Raw genomic sequence first — 21,436 nt, 5'->3', positions numbered from 1 at the left:
TAATATTTTATACATAATTTTATGGTATCATTTTTATAAGTAAATGTTATACAAAGACCCTTTATCAACAAGGAAACAAAATTATCATAAAATTACCATTTTGAAATAAACCACATCAGAACGACTCCAGATCAGCGTGTAAGCAATAATCAATTGCTTATTAGGTAGATACCTTTGTGGCAATCAGGAAATTCATAGCTTATCCATGTTGTAGGAATGTAGACAATCTCTTCTGGACTTTTGTTTGTGACTGTACGGTCAAAGGAGGTTCACCTTGGTCAGATCTGTCTTGACTAGTTTCTTATTTATTTATTTTCTATTTTTAAACGATTTCATAAGGGCACTTATATGTGCTGTGTTGCATATATGGCAAAATAACATGCATTATTTTGTCACCATTTTAATATAGTTTTAGTCATCTACATTACAAATTATTTAAATCATGATTTTTGAAACTTTCAAATATTGGAAAAGTACGTTTCAATACCTGTTGTTAAAGATAGATTGTTTATAAATATAAGAATCCCTAATAGTGTGGAAAACAGACTATATTTTATTTAACTTTACGACTTCATAAAAAACTAAAAAAGACGAGCTGTTTACGATAAAAGAACTTAAGTATAACAAAAACACTCACATTTTTTATTACATACATATAATCACGTCAATATCCCTTGCGGGGTAGACCGAGCCAACAGTCTTGAAAAGACTGTTAGGCCACGCTCAGCTGTGTGGCTGTTAGTCATTTTTTTTTATTGTTCTGTAATATCTACGTATATATGTTTTTTACAAACATACATATATAATCACGTCTTCATCCTTTACGGGAAAGACAGAGCCCACAGCCTTGAAAAGACTGATAGGCCAAGTTCAGCTGTTTGGCTTAATGATAGAATTGATATTCAAATAGTGACGGCGGTTGCTAGCCCATCGCCTTAAAGAAGAATCCCAAGTTTTTAAGAAAAAGATGTTGGTGATTATGATGATGATATTGTTTTCTTTAATATAAAAATAGATGCTCTTAGTATAATAAACCACTTTCTTGGTCAGTCGACCGACGAAATCAGCGACCATCTTAATTCTTACCGCCATTTTACTTTCACTTACGCAACTAATTTTACCATAACTGAGGTAATTTCATTTTATTTTTTTTATTAGGGCACTGAATCATGGCTATCACAATTATGATCATTATTGTTGCAAATAAATACATATCTTTCTTAATGGGCAGTTACTTAGGCCTTAAAAACTAAACTTTTTAATGACCTAACTTAACAATAAAAGAATAAACTACAACGACGTCGAAAAATATAAAGGTATACATTACAACTCACATTTTAGAGTTCTCTGTGCAAGGAAGCCCAGAACACTTGTATGGAAAAATAGATTTATTACTTGCAAGTTATGGTCAAAGACCAATTTGTAAATAGTCCATATCTTGGAAAGTGGAAAGAGGTAGTCTCTGCCTACCCCTCCGGGAAAGAGGCGTGATTTTATGTATGTATGTACACACATATCTGACGGCCTCTGTGGCGCAGCGGTAGTGCGCTCGTCTGTAACTCCGGAAGTCCCGGCTACGAATCCTGACCAGGGCATAATGAGAAACGAACTTTCTATGACTGGCCTTGGTCTTTGATGTAGTATATAAAAGTATTTATTATTAAATATATTAGTATCATTGGGTTAGTATCACGTAACACAAGTTTCGAACTTACTTCGAGCTAACTCAATCTGTGTAATTTGTCCCGTATATACATATGTATTATATATTTATACAATCACATCTTTATCCCTTACAGATACATACATATCTAAATATTACCACGTTTCCATACCTTGCGGAGTAGACAGAGCCAACAGTCTTGAAAAGAATGACAGGCCACGTTCAACTATTTGGCTTAATGATAGAATTGAGATTTAAATAGTGACAAATTGCTAGCCCATCGCCTATAAGAAACATCCCAAGTTTATAATAAGCCTATCCCTTACTAGCTTTCTACGACATCCATAGGAAAGAAATGGAGTGGTCCTATTCTCATTTTATTGGTGCCGGGAACCACACGGCGCAACCCTTACCGACAAACAGAGACAATAGTAATAATGAAGACATTCAGCAATTCAAAAAAGCTTAATTATGGAATTAACATTCAAATAGTGGCAGGTCAACTAGTCCATTGCATAAAAGTAAAGTCTCAAGCTTATTAGCCTTTCCCTTCATCAACTTTTACAATCTGGTTCATATTTGGCCTTAAGAGCTCTAATAACACTAAGTGTGTAATGATTGTGAAAGTACTTAGTAATATTTGAATTTGTTCATCGTTGGGTCATATTTTGGCAATCGGCCTTATATCTATAATGTCAAGGTGTTGCTTGCGAGATGTGAACTATAAATAACTTCTAATTGCCATGTGGGTTAACGTGTATGAGAAAGGAATGGCTGAGCAATGACGGCACCACAGAGCAGGGAACATCACATTCGTAGGTTGATATCTGCGGCCGGCTTACCAAAAGGAATAATAAGTATATACATTTAAAAGTTGCTAAGAAAAGTAACTGATAATTTACTTCCGACAAACCACGATTATATTGTAAAAGTGAATCAAAAGAAAGAATAATAAACATGGGATTCTTTTTCTCCGACATCAAAAGAAAAAAGAATGGGACATGTAAAAGGCGACGAAGGTATAGGCGTATAAACTTGGGATTCCTCTTGTAGGCGATGGGCTAACCTATCACTATTTGAATCTCACTGCTGCTGAACGTGGTCTTTCAGTCTTCAAGGCTGCTGGCTCTGTCTACCCCGCAAGGGATAGAGACGTGATTATATATAAATATGTTAATAATATGTATGGGCTAAGCTGTCTCTCTCTGAATCTCAAGTTTTTTCAGGTTTTTTTGACTCTGTCTGTCCACTTCACACAGACTTGCATATTTAAGGTATTTATTTTATTTATAAAACACTCTTTTACAATCTTGTAAAAAGAGCGATCTAATATATTGGCAGGCGTCGTACCCCGGGGCGTACTGCCTTTTTTTTCTCTAAATAACGTCTACGCCCGCATCTTTACTTACGAGATATTAGTATTCTTGACAGAGACGAAGAAAATAATAGTTTTCTAACACTTTTTCAAGTAAAATTCCTGTCAAAATTAAGCCCGGGATAAAAACGCCAATTGCTGATTGACTCACATTTTTTATTTTTACTAGGTACTTACTATACTATACTATAAGTACTTACTTATAATTACTTACATGGTAGTCAGCCAACAGTTTCGAAAACACTGAAAGGCCACATTTTTCGTGGTTACAGTCTATTTATTAAATTTTGACTAAAGAAGTAAAAATTAAATCGTACTTCAAAAATTAAAAACAAAAAAAAATGTACAGACATTATTTGAGGCAGATACTTAATTCCCAACCCTCTAGTCACGATAGCATGATCAAACTTTTCAACAACAGTAAAAAAATTATTTTGGATAAATAAAAGTAAACATAAATAAAGTAGTCATTTTGTTTTTATAAGTTGTTTTAGTTTTCGTTATTTCAGATTAATTGTATAGTTCCAAATAAGAACTAAGTATATAACCTACTGCTAATCTACCTACAAGATTTTTTAAGAAGATTACAAACAGACACGAATACCACTTTATTTGTAAATAATTCTGGAAATTGAGAATCAACGATACTTAAATGGCATAAAAGGTTTCGTCCAAATTAGATTTTTTTTTATCCATCAGCCGAACAATACAATGTTTATCAAGTATAATAAAGAAAAGGTCTTGGGAACCTACCAATGGTCCAGCATTGTATTTAGGTAACAATTTACATTTAAGTAGGTGTATTTTATATTTGGGCTTAATTGATTGAGAAAATGCCTTTGTTTTAAATTGGGTTTCAGTACTTGTATATCGTGTAACATTTAGTCTAATGTCCTAGGTCAGTATTATTTATCTATTTTTATAGGTACATCATCACTACATATTATTATAAAGTAAGTAAGTATGAACTAATCTCGGTAACTTATTGTGAACGATCGTTTCTGTTTGAAAAAACTGATTTTAAACTTTAACGTTGCATTTAACTATTTACAAATACTATATAACGTACCTTTATTTTATCTCAGACGTGTCAAATCATGTTACAAGTAAGGTACGTTACGTGCGCGTTTAATACCTGTAAAAAACATTAATAGTACCAGTAGTCCCAAGGGTTACCATTATAAACCTACTATATGTTACTTGGGATGTTACGATGATCCGTGATCACGAATAGCACCAGCAGTCCCAATGGTTACTAAAACCAGAGACTCCTTCACGTTTAACTGTTTGTAATATTGGAAAGAAGGTTTTCTGGAAGGAACAAAATAGTCAAACATCTTCGTCTATTGATATTTATAGGTCAATTTTATATATTTTTACAGTGTATATCTCCTTTTGTATCAATACTAAGTAACAATTACATGTGATGCCGTGTACATCACTGTTCGTTTAGCAAATATACAATAATGCTATCTGTAATCATCTCTTTTGTATGGTATCTATTCTATTAGCATTGTCCAATGGTATATAGGGCGTGAAAATACCAGATATTGTTAATGTAGTTATGTGCTATTATTGTCATTAATTTCACTTATAGTGTAGTGGGTATAGGTGATGTTTATAACAGAATTTATGTGTAGTGGATTCAAGTTAAATATGTTTTAATAAAAAAGATTAAAGATTCAGATTTCTGATCCTGACAGCCCATTAATCATATTTGTGAAGTGGCAATACAATATTTACTATCGCCTTCAGTTCGTTCATAGATAAACTACGTTTACGAGTAGTATATACAGGGAATACAGAGCCAATAGTTTCGAAAACTCAAAGTCCCGCACAGCTAGAAAACTCAATGATGTTAATTATTGAGTTTTAGATATAAACTATAGATAATAGCCTAAAAGAAGAATCATAAGTATAATACTTTTCCCTTTATTGATTTTTACAGTATGTTTGGGAAAAGAAACAGTTTGTTCACATTATCCTTTTTCTCCACTACCCGACCGACATAAATGCTTGCACTAAACAATTCAAAATCAATTTTGTGGGATATCTCGAAAATAAATTGTCATATATTTTAATTTCATAACATTACTAAGTTGACATAACAAAATTACTTAAAACCAACTTATTAAATAAAACTTATTTTCATTTCAGATCTATACAAACAACTTTCCTATGACGATATCTATAACAACACAGAATATGCCCAGATCCGATACCGTCCGCGGCCGTACGACCTTCCAGACTTCTACAACCAGATCTCGTACGAAGAGAAGGGAAACTCTTTGGAGGTGTATAGGGAAGGCGATGGCGGTCAGAGTCAGCTGTTGGTGGGGTTCGCGAGAGACCCTTTCAGGTATTCAGTGCCAGAGGAGGATTACTTAAATGGAGTTCGGTAAGTAGATTCTAGCAAAGCACATTTGAAATATTATAGAACAAAAGTTTATAAATATGTACCGACAAAATCACAGATTGATCAGTAACTCCTAAATTTCCTTTTCCCAAAATGACCGATATCGAACTCGGGATCAACCGAAGTTTAAAAGATTTCTTTTTCTTGTTTTTCTTCTTCTAAGATTCAGCTTTTCAGCCAGTACTGCATATTGACGAATGAGGTTAGTTTTTTTTATAACGGTCTGTTTGTACAACTCCTTCAACCCGTTTATTTTTCACCAGACACGCAAACCTTCAGCCATACACCAGAGGAAAGCGTGGCGTCTTCCACTTGTACAACATGATATTCTGCGCTACCGGCTGTGAGCCGCTCATATATAAGGGCTACGGCTGCTACTGTGGATTCCTTGGCTCGGGGAGACCTACCGATGGCATTGACAGGTGAATTAATAGATATTAACAAAATTATTATGTAGCTTATCAGCAGGGCTTCGGTCCGGTGGAAATTTCCAGAAAAAATAGCTAATGCTTCTCCAGAAGTTTTTATCTCGGTGTCAAATATCTTCAACTTCAGTCCAGATGCTTTTCAGTGTATTCTTTACACACAAAAATACAAAGTAATTTTCTTTTTAATATTGGATAGGTTCCAATCTACTGGTGGCATTAACAGGTAAGAAGTAATTTGGAAATCCCCAAAACAAACCTTAGCCTCGAGCTCTACTAGGCTCTAAACTAGCCCATATATTACTATTATGTATTACTTGCATTAAAAAAAATATTATTAACATTAACTGAACAAGAGAAACAAAAAAAAAGTAATCACAGAGAAAAAAAGATTTTTAACAATATTAACATTCCAAATCCAATGAAGAAGAGAAATGTGAAAAGATACATAGTTCCATTCAAATACTTTTTGTTGGTAACTTGTTGCATATAAAAGAAAAAATCTTCCATTGCAATTAATTTCCAAAAAAAAATCTCTTTTTCCCAACTAAACTACACTAAGTTACGAAAAGTCTAAAGTCACTAAGAACAGTCATATGGACACTATAAAAAAAATAACAAGCTACCTATCCCTTAACAAATTACAGATGCTGCAAGATGCACGACGAATGCTATGATAACCTCTTCTGTCCGTTCTTCACCGTCTACTTCCAGCCCTACTACTGGAAGTGCTACAAGGGCCAGCCCCTCTGCGCCCGTGAAAACTACCACACCCAAAACCAGTTCATCAATGGATGCGCAGCAAAGTTGTGTGAATGTGACAGAAAACTAGCAATGTGCTTGAAGAAATACGCATGTCCCAAAAGAAGAGCGCTTTGCACGTCGTCACCGTTGAGACTTCTGCAGAATCTTTTGATATTTTGAATGTTAAAATGTCTGCTAAATGCAGAAACAGTCTGTTACGGCTGTGCAGCAAAGTTGTGTGAATGTGGCAGGAAAATAGCAATGTGATTGATGAAATATACTTGTCCTACAAGAAGAGCGCTTTGTACATTGTCACCGTAGAGGCTTCTGCAACATGATATTTTGAAAAATTTAATATGACCAGGAGATTCTACCACACCCAAAACTTAGCGAAAATCTTCCTACAAACGAATAAAATTTTGGGAGAAAAACTAGAGCGTTAGTAATTGCCATTGTCAGTCGCTGCTGATGCTTTCGCAGAATCTTTTGATATTTTGATTACTGAACAATAATTTTCACAAAAATTTGTCGACTTTATTTCGCTATGTTTAACTAACATATGATTTATGCACGAAAAAGAAATAAAGCCTTTGAAAAAAATATTTAGAAGTGTAAGGCATTTGCAATGCAGATATGATAACACTATTGATTCATGAAATAAACTCAAACTACGATTTACCAAGTATTCGGAAAAAAATGGTAAAAGTACCAAAGTCATGTAAATATTTTAATTATAATAATTAAACGAGTATGTACTTTATATAGATACTTACGTTGTTTCATTTTAGATCATTCTCATAATGCCCCAATAATAGATTTTCCGAACCAATGATTGATACCTAGATTCTAAATTTACCACTAACTTTAGAATAATCGTAACTATCCAATGGAATATACCAACCAATAACTGCCATTTATATCTGCTATCTGTGTGTTATTGTTTACTTGAAATCTTACATGCAGAGTTATCCTTATGCATATAAAGCGTATTGGGTACCCATTGTGAACTAGTCGAGTAGAAACGTTTCCAAAACCGATAATGGACGGAGCTGATGAAACATTTCAAACAAAGCATTGATAAGCTACATATCCGAATTCGCATAAAAGATAAAGGTGAATGAAAAAATTCTGAATAATATGTGAACATACATACATACGTCAAGGCTTTATCCCTTGCAGGGTAGACAGAGCCAACAGTCTTGAACAGACCGATAGGCCACGTTCAGCTGTTTGGCTTAATGATAGAATTGATATTCAAATAGTGACAGGTTGCAAGCCCATCGCCTAATAGAGGAATCCCAAGTTTATAAGCCTATCCCTTACTCGTCTTTTACGACATCCATGGGAATGAAACGGAGTGGTCCTATACTTTTTATTTATTGGTGCCGGGAACCACACTGTCAGAATACCAAAAATTAAAGAGAACCCTAAACTGACGACGATGCATGAAATGATTGATGAATGTGGACCAAGCTAAAGAAGTATTATGGATAGCAAATGGAAAGATGTTGGCTTTGCTTACCCCTCTGGGAAAGAGGCGTGACGTATAAATGAATAGTATGTATCACAGCGCCTTGCATTCTTATGATCAATCCTATCGCATGAGGGCTATGTAGGGAAGTGCTCGGAACGTGTAACAGTCGTAGCTTTAAAAAATATCTGTGCAAACATAAGACTATGAATTTTACAACATACTCCTACTGCTACTTCGGTGCCCTTTCCAACAACGGTACTTCAGTGTCAATTAGGTGCAGAAATTTTATGTTATCGTTCTCCGGGCAAAACACATTTTAGCTTTAACCGATAGACCTTAAGTGTTCTAACATGTTTACCCTTGGTGGTCACTTGGACTTGAAGAGTACTTCTTCCTCCTGGCTGGTTCATCTCGGTTACATCCATACCTCTGGAGACGAGCCCGGGAGTCACCTTTTGACCAAGGCATGAAGAGAACTGTAAAGACTTTATATTTACATTTTTGGTGCCACGACTTGCATGCATATTTCGCATGTACTTGTATCTAGCGCGCGAGAAATATCCATTGTTTGCGATACAATAGAAGAATTAAGAAGTTAACCAGTCGTGCGTTACCCTTTAGATGTTTTTTAACGATGAGCTGTTGTGTAATAATTAAGATATCTAGTGTTATGACAAGCATACGTATGAAATATTGTCCATATTTGTAAATGGCCTTTTAAACGTCAGCCAAATCTTCGAAATAAATTAAGAGCTTAAAATTTTTGCTCTTGTAACTGATCGCTCAATTGCATGGAATAGTAAAAAAATCATGGCTAAAAAGATGGTTTGGTCCGGCGAGCTTCCATGAAGAGAGTTATGAATGTGGATGAAGTGAAGGAAGTATACAGAGATCGTGGCAAGTGGAAAGATGTAGTCTCTGCCTACCCCTCCGGGAAAGAGGCGTGATTTTTATGTATGTACCTATGTAAAAAAAACATTTCATTAGTTTGGACAAAACTTTGTTTGTTTTGACATCTCTGTGCAAAATGGTAATAATTTTTGGGTAATAATACCTAGAACCGTTACATTGCTTTCCCATGCGTGTGGTAAGATATCATGTTAATTTTATCAAGATAAGTTTGATATGGTTATGAAATGAGAAGACTTTTCGGTACCAATTTAGGGTAATACGCGTGACTCTAAAACCAGTTCCCTAAATCATAAAGAATTGTCTTTTTTGTAAAATCCGATTTACCTAAATGAGCCTCAAAAATAGTGGCACGAACGAAGTAGCAGTTTATTTCACAAACAGTAAAGCATTTGTACTCATGACTTACCTGGGAGTTGGATATATTTATATTAATCTTAACAACAATTCCTTCACCTACCAATATTCCATCCTTCCATGGTTGACTGTTCTTTAAACATAGGACTGATTTCCTCTCCATCTATGGCACGTAATTATACCTTATTATTTTAAGATTTTCACGGAAGAATAAGTTCCTTTCCTAGGTATTATAACTGAGATTGTCATTGCGTGTCTCACGATATGAGGATCAAAGGGTCAAATGTGCTAGTGTGGAACCGGGAAATACGTAAGGAATTTACTGTGTGTAATTTTTTAAACTATGGCATTATTTAGACTCGTTTATATAGGAATTAGTTATATATATTTTTCCGATTAACCGCTGTGGTTACACTTCATAAGTGAAGTGAAGGGACAAATTTACATTTGGAGAGAAAATACATACATACGTATCTACATAAAACCATGTCTTAACCCTTTACGGAGCAGACAGAGCCAAAAAGTCTTGAAATGACAGAAAGGTCACGCTTACCGGTTTAAGAATTTGTCTGTGAACAATGATAGGTACTCGTACCATCCACGCTAAAGGGTACAAGCATGAATATTTTTTAAGTAATTAATTGTACAAAGGATACAAGTCGAAAAACACCATTATAGCAAAATTAACAAGTTACAATTGAAACATGAATCAAAAAATCATTCCATAAATGATTACGACGAATCGAGATTTAAGTTGTTTAAAATACCTACCTAAAGAATCGTTAAGTTTTCCTTAAACCATAGCACAAAGCTTTGCACATTTGAAGTAGGCTCAATCTGTGATATTTTTTGTGTACAGAGGTATTTTGCCTATGATAAAATAATTTCGTCTTTTAAGTTGATAACTACCTATCAAGAAGAAAAAATAAACATCAAAGTAAGTAATTGGCTACATATGAATCTAATGCAAATGCTATCAGCCAAATTACACACTTTTAATTGCTTTTTTTTTCACGAATTCGTCGTGTAACTATCACTGTACTTTTTTTCTATACGCGATTCAAATTGACAAAAGAAACATTGGACGTAAGTGCCATCCTAACTTCGAATTAATATAATACATGCGAAAGTCAATTAGTTTGTTTGTTCGTATCCTCTTCAAGAGTTACTCTCAACCAATCTTCTTCAAATTTTGTATATATAATAAAGAGTCGAGAGAAGAACAAAGATACTAATTTTTATCTATCGAAAAAACTATAGTGCCCGTGGGTTTTGCAGAATACCTGTACCTAATTTTAGTTGGTACCAAATTTGCGCGGGGTAACCTGTATTCTTTCTCATATCATACTAAACACAAAGGTCTTTCCTTTGTGGAGCCTATTGACCAAACTAATAGCTTATATACAATTAGTTGAAAGCAGGTTGACTAAGCAGATATACAAGGAGAGTGTGGAGGGAAAGGTCGGAGTGGGAAGACCTAGACGAACGTATCTTGATCAAATTAAGGACGTCCTGGTAAAGGGTCAGGTCAAAAGTACGCGAAACCGCCGAGCTTGTATGAAGAGAGTTATGAATGTGGATGAAGCGAAGGAAGTATGCAGAGATCGTGGCAAGTGGAAAGAGGTAGTCTCTGCCTACGGGAAAGAGGCGTGATTTTATGTATGTATGTATGTATACAATTAGTAACAATTAAAATAGTGTTCTACGGAATTTATAGGACATTATTTTATTTCTAGATGTCAGCCAAAACAACGGTGCTTCTAACATGTACCGTCAGCATGCTCATCATCTCGTGCATTGCCCGGGAGAGCTATGTATGCAACTCGCGAAGAACGGATACCAATACTACAAAACCACCCTGTATTAAGATTGTCTATGGAGAACCGCCAGCGGGGCACACACAGCCATCCCTCACGGGAGGCACGTACCCATACTATTGGTACTACCCCTATTATTATTATTGGTACCCCTACTATTGGTATTGGGGTTAATTTAATATATTTAATGTGAATTATTGTGATTTGTTTTATTTATAACATCGCACCTGACCAGTGTAGAAGGAAGATCAGAATAGCTAAATTATGATTGGAAACTAGTGTTGGCAACATTAATAATTATAAATGTTAAAGCCTTCTATTGAAAAAGAGGTCCTCATTTTAACAAAAAAAAAAAATATCCTTGGAAGTCACAACGGTCTCAAAAAGACTGGAAAGTCACGGTCAACTGGATAGCATTATAATTGAATTGAAATTAAGTATTTCAGTTAGTAATAATCAGAAATAAAATTCAACATTTGATTTTGATGAAGATATTTTTTCTCCAACATGTCTATCTCTCATGCGAAATAAAATACAAATGATAGACCGTACAGATTTTATAGCTAATTTCAATTACACAGTTTCAAATTAATTAGTCACAATTATTATTTTGGTCTTCTCTTCATTTCACAAAGACCAACGACAAAGAACGAAGGTAAGTATCGGTACTCACTTAAGGTTTAAGAACCTACTGTCTTTCAGATACATTGCCCAATTTAAGAGACCGATTCAGGCAATCCTTATAACAAAACCAAATCATTGTGTCTCATGTAATTTTAGGCGACGGGCTAGCAATCTGTCTCTTTATGAAAATCAATTCCATCATTAGGTAAGCCATAGAGCTAAACGTAGCCTTTCAGTATTTGCGAGACTGTTGGCTCTGTCTACGAGAATATATATCTATGTAAATTCATCATTCAGGGTCTTCTTGGCTCTAATTTTAAGAACACTCAGTATTACTAACTTAATAATAATAATAGGTAAGTATATGGTGTATGTATTACCTATCTGTCTTCATTATAAACTACCTATTAACACTTTCTTAACTTTTACCTACGCAAATAAATGGCGAATGCAAACTTTAAACCCAATTTCTTTTTCAGATGTCTGTTCTATCACTTTTATTAATAAACGCATTTCTCATATTATTCTGCTACAGCCAAATATTAAATCATACGGAATGCGAGAAAATTTTCAAAGATCACGGGATATCCCCTCACAGAAGACTACATAAAAAGCCAGTGGAACACTTGACAAGACGGCCAGTAAGATCTAAAGAGGAACAGTTAGCCATAGATTGTATAGCCTATATTTTTGGTTATCCACCTTATGACAAGAAAAGCTTAGGTACTATAAATAAATCAGTATAACAAATGACAATAAGTTCTTATTAAAAATACTTTTTTGAACTGATTCTCATGAAATGTGGCAAATAATTATTTATTACATTAGTTCTTCTTCAGTCGTACACTCCTTACTGAGTGATCATGGTTATTTTAATTATTATTAGGTGAAGTTGACCGATGAGTTGGTGAAGTCCGCGGCAAAATGTTGGATGCAGGTAATATCTTTACTGCACAGAAATATCGATACAAATGCTGGTCAAGTTTAAACATCTAAGCACAGAGGTCACAATAAGGAGCAAAGTACACATTAATGTGTGTTTTGTGTACAAATGTATTGACCCCATAAGTTGCCTTACGACCTTCCTGGTGTATATCAAACAAAGTACCTAAGCAAACTCTTAAATCGCACTACATTAGCGTGTTGCAATCTGTTTGACAAAGATCATTTGTCATTCCAACAAGTAAATGCGTAAGTACATAAGTTCGTCTATTAGGTACCTCTTTACAGCTGAACCACTGACCCTGGTCATCTCAACTAATAACAAATGCGAAAGTAATTTTGTTTGTCTGTTATCTCACCTAAAAAATCTTATATATTATAATATCTACGAAAATATACTAGAAAAGCTACGAATGAGTGGCCATATTGCGAAGAAAGCGTCGTCACTTTACTTTGCACGTTCGACTTGCCAGGTCTGAAACGTATTAGGTACCTAAATAAACTTACTTCAGGTAGGCCTACGTGTGTCTGAGAACCAAAAATTTTTGGGGTTTCTCCACAACGTGTTGTTAATACATACATACATATAGTCACATCGACAGAGCCAACAGCCGAAAAGACTGATAGGTCACATTCAGCTATTCGGATCAATGATAGAATTGAGATTCAAATAGTGACGGGTTGCTAGCCCATCGCCTAAAAAAAGAATCACAAGTTTACAAGCATATATCTTAGTCGCCTTTTACGACATCCATGGGAAAAAGATGGAGTGGTCCTATTCTTTTTTGTATTGGTGCCGGGCACGGGACGTGTTGTTAATAAATGGACTTTTAGTACAAACCGACTAGTGCGTTATCGGATAATTAAGGAGATATTGTTGAATAATCAATTATATACTGCTTAATTTGAGCACTAAGAATAATTAATTTATGTGACGCAACAGATTTTAGAAATAATTAATTAAGACATTGTCAGTGTGGCGAAAAGGATATAAAAATAATAGCAATGTATGAAACTATGTTCCACTCTTTTTGGTCCTGAGCGATGCTATTCCCGCAGATAACTCTTAATTTAACAATATCACCACTTTCTGAGTCCCTTCTCTCTTCATCCTCACCTCTCTAGAGTGGAGAGAAGCTCTGGGAGAGAGAAAGAAGAACCATTGACGATGACTCTGATTTAGGTGATTCAGGTTTCTTTATCTGACCTCCACAACCTTTGCAGGGAAACATATCAGATCATGATCTCACATCCAGTTACCTGAATGTGCAGTTTTCCTAACGATCCAAAACAGACATAACAAACCTTAGGATTAATTTTAAAACAAGAAATTCTCACGAGAGCGAAGCTGCTGGCAATAAAAAATAATATGTTAATAAAACAACAGATTGAATTCGGAAATTCGCAACGACAATAAGTGTGCAGAATAATTTAGTTTTAAGTCTGATTCAACTTTAAAAACATTATACTTTAACGCGAGCTTAACATCCACACATTATTTTTAACTGGAACAACCTACTAAAAATACAAAAAACTAATTCGATTTCATTCCTTTCCCCAAAAGTATTCTGCCATTTACAACTTCATCAGTGGCTGTCATCAGGTAATGTTGCATGTGTTAGGTCGTGACAACACGTGTTTCATTGTTGGGATTGGCCTGATATACCTAGGAATAAATTTCACAACTACATAAACTAACGATATTAAAACAAAGATCATTAATTCAAATTAATGTATTTACATCCTTCTTCAAAACTTCATCCCCAATAATAGTAATAATATGGATAGTAATAATATGGGTAATAATAAGAGGATCCAGAAGGGAAATAGTAAGTAACACAATCGTCAGCATCCTTGCTTTTTCGAAGGGCCGACTTGGAGCCGGTTCTGAGTGCCCTGGCGGCGCTCCTGAGGGTTTTAGCGCATTGCGAGGGGCTTCTCGCTTCACTCTCACATAGTAACAGTAATAGGCAAAGAGTGCACGTAACAAATAATATAATTGATCGGGCAGACATCTGTAATAAAAATAAATATAGGGAATCATGATTTTAGTAGTATTATGAATACTTATTTAGTAGTATATAAAAAAGTACGACGTTTCTGAAGGTAAAATGGGCGCTATGCGTTATGCACTCAGCGGCGAAAGCGCTTAGTTGGCAACACTGGTAAATAGCTGAGTTGCCACGTCAAAAAATATTCTGTTTCGTAAGTGAACTTACGTCAGGTACCTCCTGTCTGGAACCCCAGAATTTGGGGATTTTCTACACAATAAGCTCTTACTAAGTTCATTTGTTTTATATACCGACTCGTGCGTTATCAGAAAATTAAGGTGATATTGGTGACCAATCAATTAACACTGTTAAATTTGGTCAGGAACGATATGTGATTGCGGCAAACGAATTTAGTGACACAAGAAATTAATTAATAACGGTATTAAAGAACAAAAAACCTCATTTCCATGTACGAGAAACTGACTTCAGAAAAACTGCGAGAAATCTGAGTCGCATACGGTTTCCTGACCGTTATATTGTCATTAAATTATTTTTTGGTTTAACCGACTAATGGTAAAACTAAAAATTAGACTGGGCTTCACCATAATAAATGTCTCAAGAGCGTAATATTGATTTTCGAACCGTATTAAATAATGATTTATTAATCATAATATTATATGCCTTTTATACTAATGATGATATATCCTCTAATAAAATGTAAAGCTTTTACTTTTTACTTTTCTATTATTTTAACATTTCTTTTATATTTTAACGAAAATCCACTCCACATTTCTCAGCAAAAAAGGTCAATTTTCAGCTTACCTACTAATAAAGGCAAAAACTATGTAGTATATGTACCATACGTACTAAGTAATCTGTCAGTTAGTCACTAACGCAAGAATATTATTAATAATAAAAAAAAAATATCTGCACTAATCTCAGATGTGGGCGAATTTTGGTCTTGTTTGAAATGTTGTAAAGAGGGTCTTGAATAATTTATATCTATAAAAGATACCCACCGGTGCAAAGCCGGGATGGAGCGCTAGTTATCAATAAGAACACCGTCATATACAACTCTATATAAAAAAAGTTTCTTTAGACTATTAATCTACTTTATTATTTTTTTAAACCATCAGTTGCCCGAACTTCGCTTCCGTGGTAATCACAAACTTAGGGCCAACGAAAAATAAAAAACATTTTAAATATAAACATAAACATATTATATTCCGTCAACAAAATATATATTTATATTCTTATGTACAAACTTTGTAGTATTTACAAAAATTTCACACCACCGATGATATTCACGGGCCTGCCTTTATACTTCTTCGAGATATCGGCTTCGATCTGTAAAAAAAAAACATTTTATTTGAAATGAAGGTTACTCAAAATTTTACTTTAAATCTTCAACTCTGTGAACTCTATTTGTCACAGATCATCAGTTATTGCTAAATACTCTTTAGACTTTTACAATATAATCGTGATTTCTTTTTCGAAGGGCTACCCATAGTTCGGTTTCACACCAAAAAAAAACCTTTATTTTAAAATCTTTTATTTATCTATATGACTATATACCTGGGCCTGTAGTTCCCTAGTCCTGTCCACGAGCCTGGCGAGCGCGGGTCGCAGCTGAGCCGCGCGCGCCGTGCTCAGTGCTCGCTGCTCGCCCGAGCGCGCCGCCAATTTGCTCAGTTTGTCGCAGAGCGCTAGTTTCTGCTTCAATTGGGCCGTTAAGACGTCTACGTATCTGTAAAGAATATAATTTACGTTTTGTCTCAACTTTGCTGAATAACTATTCCCTACTGACTGAGTTTCTCACTAAAGCCAATCATGAATCTCAAAGCATCCTAACCAAGAATTAATCTTTGTTTATTTTTATTCAACTCATATAACATCAACTCATTTAAATCCGCCTATTGTACTTTACAAATTGTAATTGTTAAGTACAATAAAGAATAAATGAAAAAATATACATCATATTGTCTTTATTTCAAAAATAATCGTAAAAACTCGGCGGTGTGAGACGTCATTTCATCATCCCCTGACGTTATTCCCATTATGTCCTCACCTCTTTGGACCCCAAGGTCAACCATGATGCTGCAGTCAGGTTTGTACACAAAGCGAAGAATAGTTTTGATAACTCAACCTAACCCACTTGGATCATGGTAAATGCTGCAGCAGATGGTAGTTCTTATTCCCTTAGTCGCCTTTTACGACATTCACCACTTAAAGCAATGTTGAAAAGTTTTATACTACTACAACCAACTAGTTACCTGGGTGAATGTTTCACGTTATGAAGGTGGTTGACCTCTGGCGCGGTGAGGCGACTAGAGGCGACCTGGACAGAGTCCAACATGGCCGTCAACGCGGCCGCACTCTCCGTGGGCAACTGCTGGATCAGGGAGAAACTCTGCTCGTTCGATGTGTTCGTTTCGTATAGGCGCATTTTGAGGAATGATTCCAGCTGAAATGAAAAAGTTGAATTCTAGTGGCAACTTTCAATAATTCTCTACTCTCTTGTTTAATAATTTAATATGTAAGTACGTATTATTTTTATTATAACTGTATGTTTTCGCAATAAATACATATACAACACATATAAAACAATCTTGCATCACATCATCCGAAATATAGAAGGCTTTTAAAAGTTATTACATTTCAAGTATAAAATATTGATTTTTTCAGTGGATATGTATTCATTAAATAAAAAGCATAAAAAGGAAACCCGAAAACACCTAAATATGAGAAATGGCACTGCCGATACGAGAAACAAAACACAGTAAATGAGAAACATACGGCATATTGTGTTTCTCACACAATTCTCACTGTGCTTACCTCCAGCAGTTGATCTATGACCTGGTTCCTGGTCGCGGGGTTGTCTAAGAGAGTGAGGGCGTCCTTCCCCCGCGCCACCCCACCCTGCACACCCTGGTCCTCCACCACAATGCCAGACTCTTCCAAGGATATCTCCGCTATGTTCGCTGATAGGTCCTGTGAAATTCAAGTAGTGAGAAATGAAATCTGTTTATACAAACAAGCACATCAAAGACTTTTGTTGTAAGATAACAAACATTGTCACCAAAAGATTGATATAAGCCCTATCGAACAGACTGAAGAAGATACTTAGAAACTTAATTTGTAATGTTTGAGATAATATAAAAGTACCTAAAAATGTTTACAGCTTTTACGGCGAAGTTATTTCGGCTCGAAATAATAAGGGCACTCCATATGTAATTTTTTTTCTGAAAACAATCTGTTGTAGTTGATGGACAGCTGTTATGTTATATGTTTTATAGCTTAACGTATAAAAGCTATCATACCACATTCTCGGCTGGCGCTTCCCCGATGTTCCCCCAGTCGATTTCCGCAGCACCATCGCCATCACCAAAGTCTATGGCCCCGGTGTCTATGGACCCGAAGTCTATCTCGTTGGAATCACCAAAATCTATCTGCAAATAAACTTTATTTTTGTCAACATACAATTTCCTGCTCGACTTTCTTATAAGTGAGTATTTGACACTTAAGAACTATATGTACAAATACTGTTAGTGTTGCCATATTCGATGACGTGTTGCAAAAAATTGCAAAAGCGTTAAGCTTTGCTTTTTTTTAAGGAGGGAATGAAACAAACAAAATACTCATACTCACTTGATCCCCCCCACCCTGTTCTTCATCATCGAACTCGATATGTACCGGATCGGGCTCCACACTCAACGGGGGCTCACCGTAGCTCCACTCATAGACTGTGGTATTGCCATGCTGAATGACGTATTGCAATAATGGCAACACCTCCGTGGCGCGCTCACCGAGTATATATTTTGTGAATGCCGTGTAAAGTTCTATCGCTGGGAGTAGTGGCTTGAGAGATTTACCAATCTGTGAAAGAATATTATATTTTTTTCAGTTTAATCAATCTTAATTCTATATACAAGTCGGGCTAATTAGGTATCTCTTGTATATTTTTTGTGTTAGTATATAATTTCGTATTTACAATATGTATTTTATAAATAATTGTGTGGACGCCTGTCACCATTTTACTATGGGACATAGGTAGTCTTCTATCTATCTCTATCACTTTTCTGTTCTTTAGAAATACTGAAACCTATTGTTTCTTTTGCTTATTATTCCTATATCTTTTCTGTGTACATGAATTGATAAATAAATAAGTCTTTCTAGAAAGAGATATAACCAACACATGTTAAGTTGGAATTTTCATGAAGAAACTAGCCCTGAAAAGTATTTTGGTAAGTTTCTTGTTTTTGTATAATTCTTGCTTGATTATTACTTCAAATATTGTTTTTATTTTTATAAAATATTGTTGTTTTCTAACAAAGCCTTCTATCAATATATTCTAACAAGTAAAAGGGTACAAGATAACAAAGCCAAAGAAAATAACTAGTTACATTCTCTTTTAATTAGAATTCTAATACTATATACTCTTGATTGCACCACAAAATCAAAATTCAAAATTTCTTTATTCTTTACAAGGGTTACTTAAGTTAGGTGAGACTCATCTCTAAGGTTCATTTTAAAAAAAGTTTACGGCCTCTTTGGCGCAGCGGTAGTAAGCTTGTCTGTGACACCGGAGGTCCTGGGTTCGAATCCCAGCCAGGGCATGATGAGAAAAGAACTTTATCTGATTGACCTGGGTCTTGGATGTTTATCTATATAAGTATTTATTATAAAATATAGTATTGTTGAGTTAGTATCTCGTAACACAAGTCTCGAACTTACTTTGAGGCTAACTCAATCAGCGCATGAAATTCTTACCTTATCATATATTTCGGGCAACTCCATCAACCTGTCCACGAGTTCCCGCTTGATCTTGTTGCCCTGGATGCCGAGCTGCTTGCACAGACTCAAGAACTCTGATTTGCTTGAAGCTTCATTCTTTAAGTAGTCAGTGTTTTTCTTTTCACATTCCTGGCGATATCAATGAAACATGTTGTATTGCGCAATAGAATAAAAATATTGACTGAAAGGCCATGTTCAGCTGTATGGCTTGAGAATGGAATTTAAAATAAAATAGTGACTGCTTGCTGGCCCATCGCTTACAAGAATTTCAAGTTTTTTAGCCATAGTACTGAGAACCACAAAGCACAATAATTAATAATATAAAATGGCAACAAATCTTATTAATTGAATATGAAAGCTTTTAATGCTACTATTCTTTGATTTAATAGAAGTAGATATAATTAGATTTAAGTGATGTGATGTCAATAAATGATACCTTGTATGCAATATTGACAATAAACCTATTCTAGTTTTTTTCATGCTTTAAAATTTACTTACAACTTGTAACTGTTCCTCTTTAGCAATCTGTTTCTTCAGCCCGGGAATCTCATAGCTTATATTCCTGACCAAAATTTGAGCTGCTTCAGCCAAATACAAGTTTTCTTTTTCATAACTCTTCACTACATCTTGCCAGTCCTTCATTCTCTGGGATCCATATCGACCAAAGAGGTTCTTTGTATCTGCTTCTGTCTCTTTAAGAATCTCTATAATTTTCTGGCAGTGGAAGTAGTTGATGTAAGTGCCTGGTAGTAAAGGAAGAAAAAAATATTACAATGTCAAATAGTAGTGCTTAAGTTGAATGTACAATTTTATATTATTTTTAATTTAATAAATGTATTTATAATTATTGTGTGACCTCTGCATCATAGATCATCTTCCCACTCTTCACCATTTGTGGATCATAATAAAAGCTGCACTAGATGTTGAATGTGGCTATAAATCAAGTCTTGTAAATTGGTCATGGCCAGTGAAATATGAAGATACCAGCATGCTACCACAGCACTGCGGAGGCTGATTAGTGTCATAAGTTTTTAAACAAGATGCCAACATGTATGTCTCTATTTGAATCTCAATTACATCATTTACACATACAACTGAGTGGCTTACAGTAATATCAAGACTGTTGGCTTTGTCTTCCCCGTAAGGGGATGAAGATGTGTATGTATGTATCGAATTAAGATCTCACCTGACAACAAGGAAGCAATGTCATCATGAGCAGGCATGTCCTGAATAGCGTTATTTATCTTTTCTCTTACTGCTATGATGTTTTTTTGCCATTCTTTATTAACATGTCTTCTACTTACAAGCCAGTCTTGCAGCTTTCCAATATTAATGTCGATAGGAATGTTACTTTCCTAGAACAAAGTTACAATGAGAATTTTGTGGTTGGTAGAATGTCATTTTTACAAGAATATTTAAACAGAGATTTGCGATATACTTACATCCATTTTATTGAGGTTTTTATTTTTCCGTGCCTAAAATTTATCCAATTTGAATTAAACTTAGGTTCTCAGATGTAAACATTGACGTGTCAACACACTTAGCGTAAAAATGACGTAACGTTATTGTCAAAGTCAGTCTGAAGTGTCAGCAAGGCACAGAAATAAAAATTTACATAGGTTCTCGACTGCCCAAAATATAAGGTATCATGTATTTAGAAAAGAGGCTCGGTTTTTTTTTAATACTTAAAGATATGTATAGGTACCATAATCCATTATCACTCATACTTCCTTAACTCGTACTGGATTTCATGTAAGTAAGTACATGGTCATTAACGTTTTTCACAGTAACTGTAAACACAATAACAAAATGATAAATGTTATTAAACTAACTGCTGCCTATATTCGAGATAGGACGCCAAACCGTGTCATATCTGTGTTGATATGATATCTAACTTCACAATGA

The 21,436-nt window shown here is 35.0% G+C and overlaps 2 protein-coding genes across 3 annotated transcripts in view; one reads left to right on the top strand and one right to left on the bottom strand.

The window, feature by feature from the left end:
* LOC106140620 (CDK5 regulatory subunit-associated protein 3) overlaps positions 1-21,388 on the bottom strand; it is a 61,917-nt gene extending 40,529 nt beyond the window's left edge. The window contains exons 1-11 of one of the 2 annotated variants that reach the window (XM_060946026.1): positions 21,237-21,388; positions 20,974-21,006; positions 20,718-20,886; positions 20,030-20,274; positions 19,508-19,660; positions 18,386-18,613; positions 18,058-18,186; positions 17,573-17,728; positions 17,011-17,201; positions 16,313-16,484; positions 15,984-16,084 (exon numbers count right to left, since the gene is read on the bottom strand). In XM_060946026.1, the coding sequence (XP_060802009.1) occupies positions 16,013-16,084; positions 16,313-16,484; positions 17,011-17,201; positions 17,573-17,728; positions 18,058-18,186; positions 18,386-18,613; positions 19,508-19,660; positions 20,030-20,274; positions 20,718-20,886; positions 20,974-21,006; positions 21,237-21,239 (1,551 nt within the window). In that variant the 5' untranslated portion in view covers positions 21,240-21,388 and the 3' untranslated portion in view covers positions 15,984-16,012. Of the gene's footprint in view, positions 1-15,960; positions 16,085-16,312; positions 16,485-17,010; positions 17,202-17,572; positions 17,729-18,057; positions 18,187-18,385; positions 18,614-19,507; positions 19,661-20,029; positions 20,275-20,717; positions 20,887-20,973; positions 21,007-21,236 lie in introns of those variants that run through there. The other variant, XM_060946025.1, reaches the window with a different exon arrangement.
* Positions 4,287-6,820, top strand: LOC106130128 (uncharacterized). The gene is made up of 4 exons (XM_060946220.1): positions 4,287-4,323; positions 5,196-5,436; positions 5,718-5,876; positions 6,527-6,820. The coding sequence occupies exons 1-4, from the start codon at positions 4,287-4,289 to the stop codon at positions 6,801-6,803; spliced, it is 714 nt and encodes a 237-aa protein (XP_060802203.1). The 3' UTR covers positions 6,804-6,820.
* Positions 21,389-21,436: the final 48 nt, after the last annotated feature.

Source organism: Amyelois transitella, chromosome 10 (assembly GCF_032362555.1).
Source record: "Amyelois transitella isolate CPQ chromosome 10, ilAmyTran1.1, whole genome shotgun sequence".
Taxonomy (NCBI): domain Eukaryota; kingdom Metazoa; phylum Arthropoda; class Insecta; order Lepidoptera; family Pyralidae; genus Amyelois; species Amyelois transitella.
This window is presented reverse-complemented; position numbering and strand designations above follow the sequence as displayed.

Excerpts from the sequence above, each read along its gene's own strand:
- LOC106130128 (XM_060946220.1), top strand. The coding sequence starts at position 4,287 with ATGGTTACTAAAACCAGAGACTCCTTCACGTTTAACT. Across the intron at positions 5,437-5,717 it reads GATTACTTAAATGGAGTTCG|ACACGCAAACCTTCAGCCAT; the intron begins GTAAGTAGATTC and ends ATTTTTCACCAG. Across the intron at positions 5,877-6,526 it reads CCTACCGATGGCATTGACAG|ATGCTGCAAGATGCACGACG; the intron begins GTGAATTAATAG and ends AACAAATTACAG.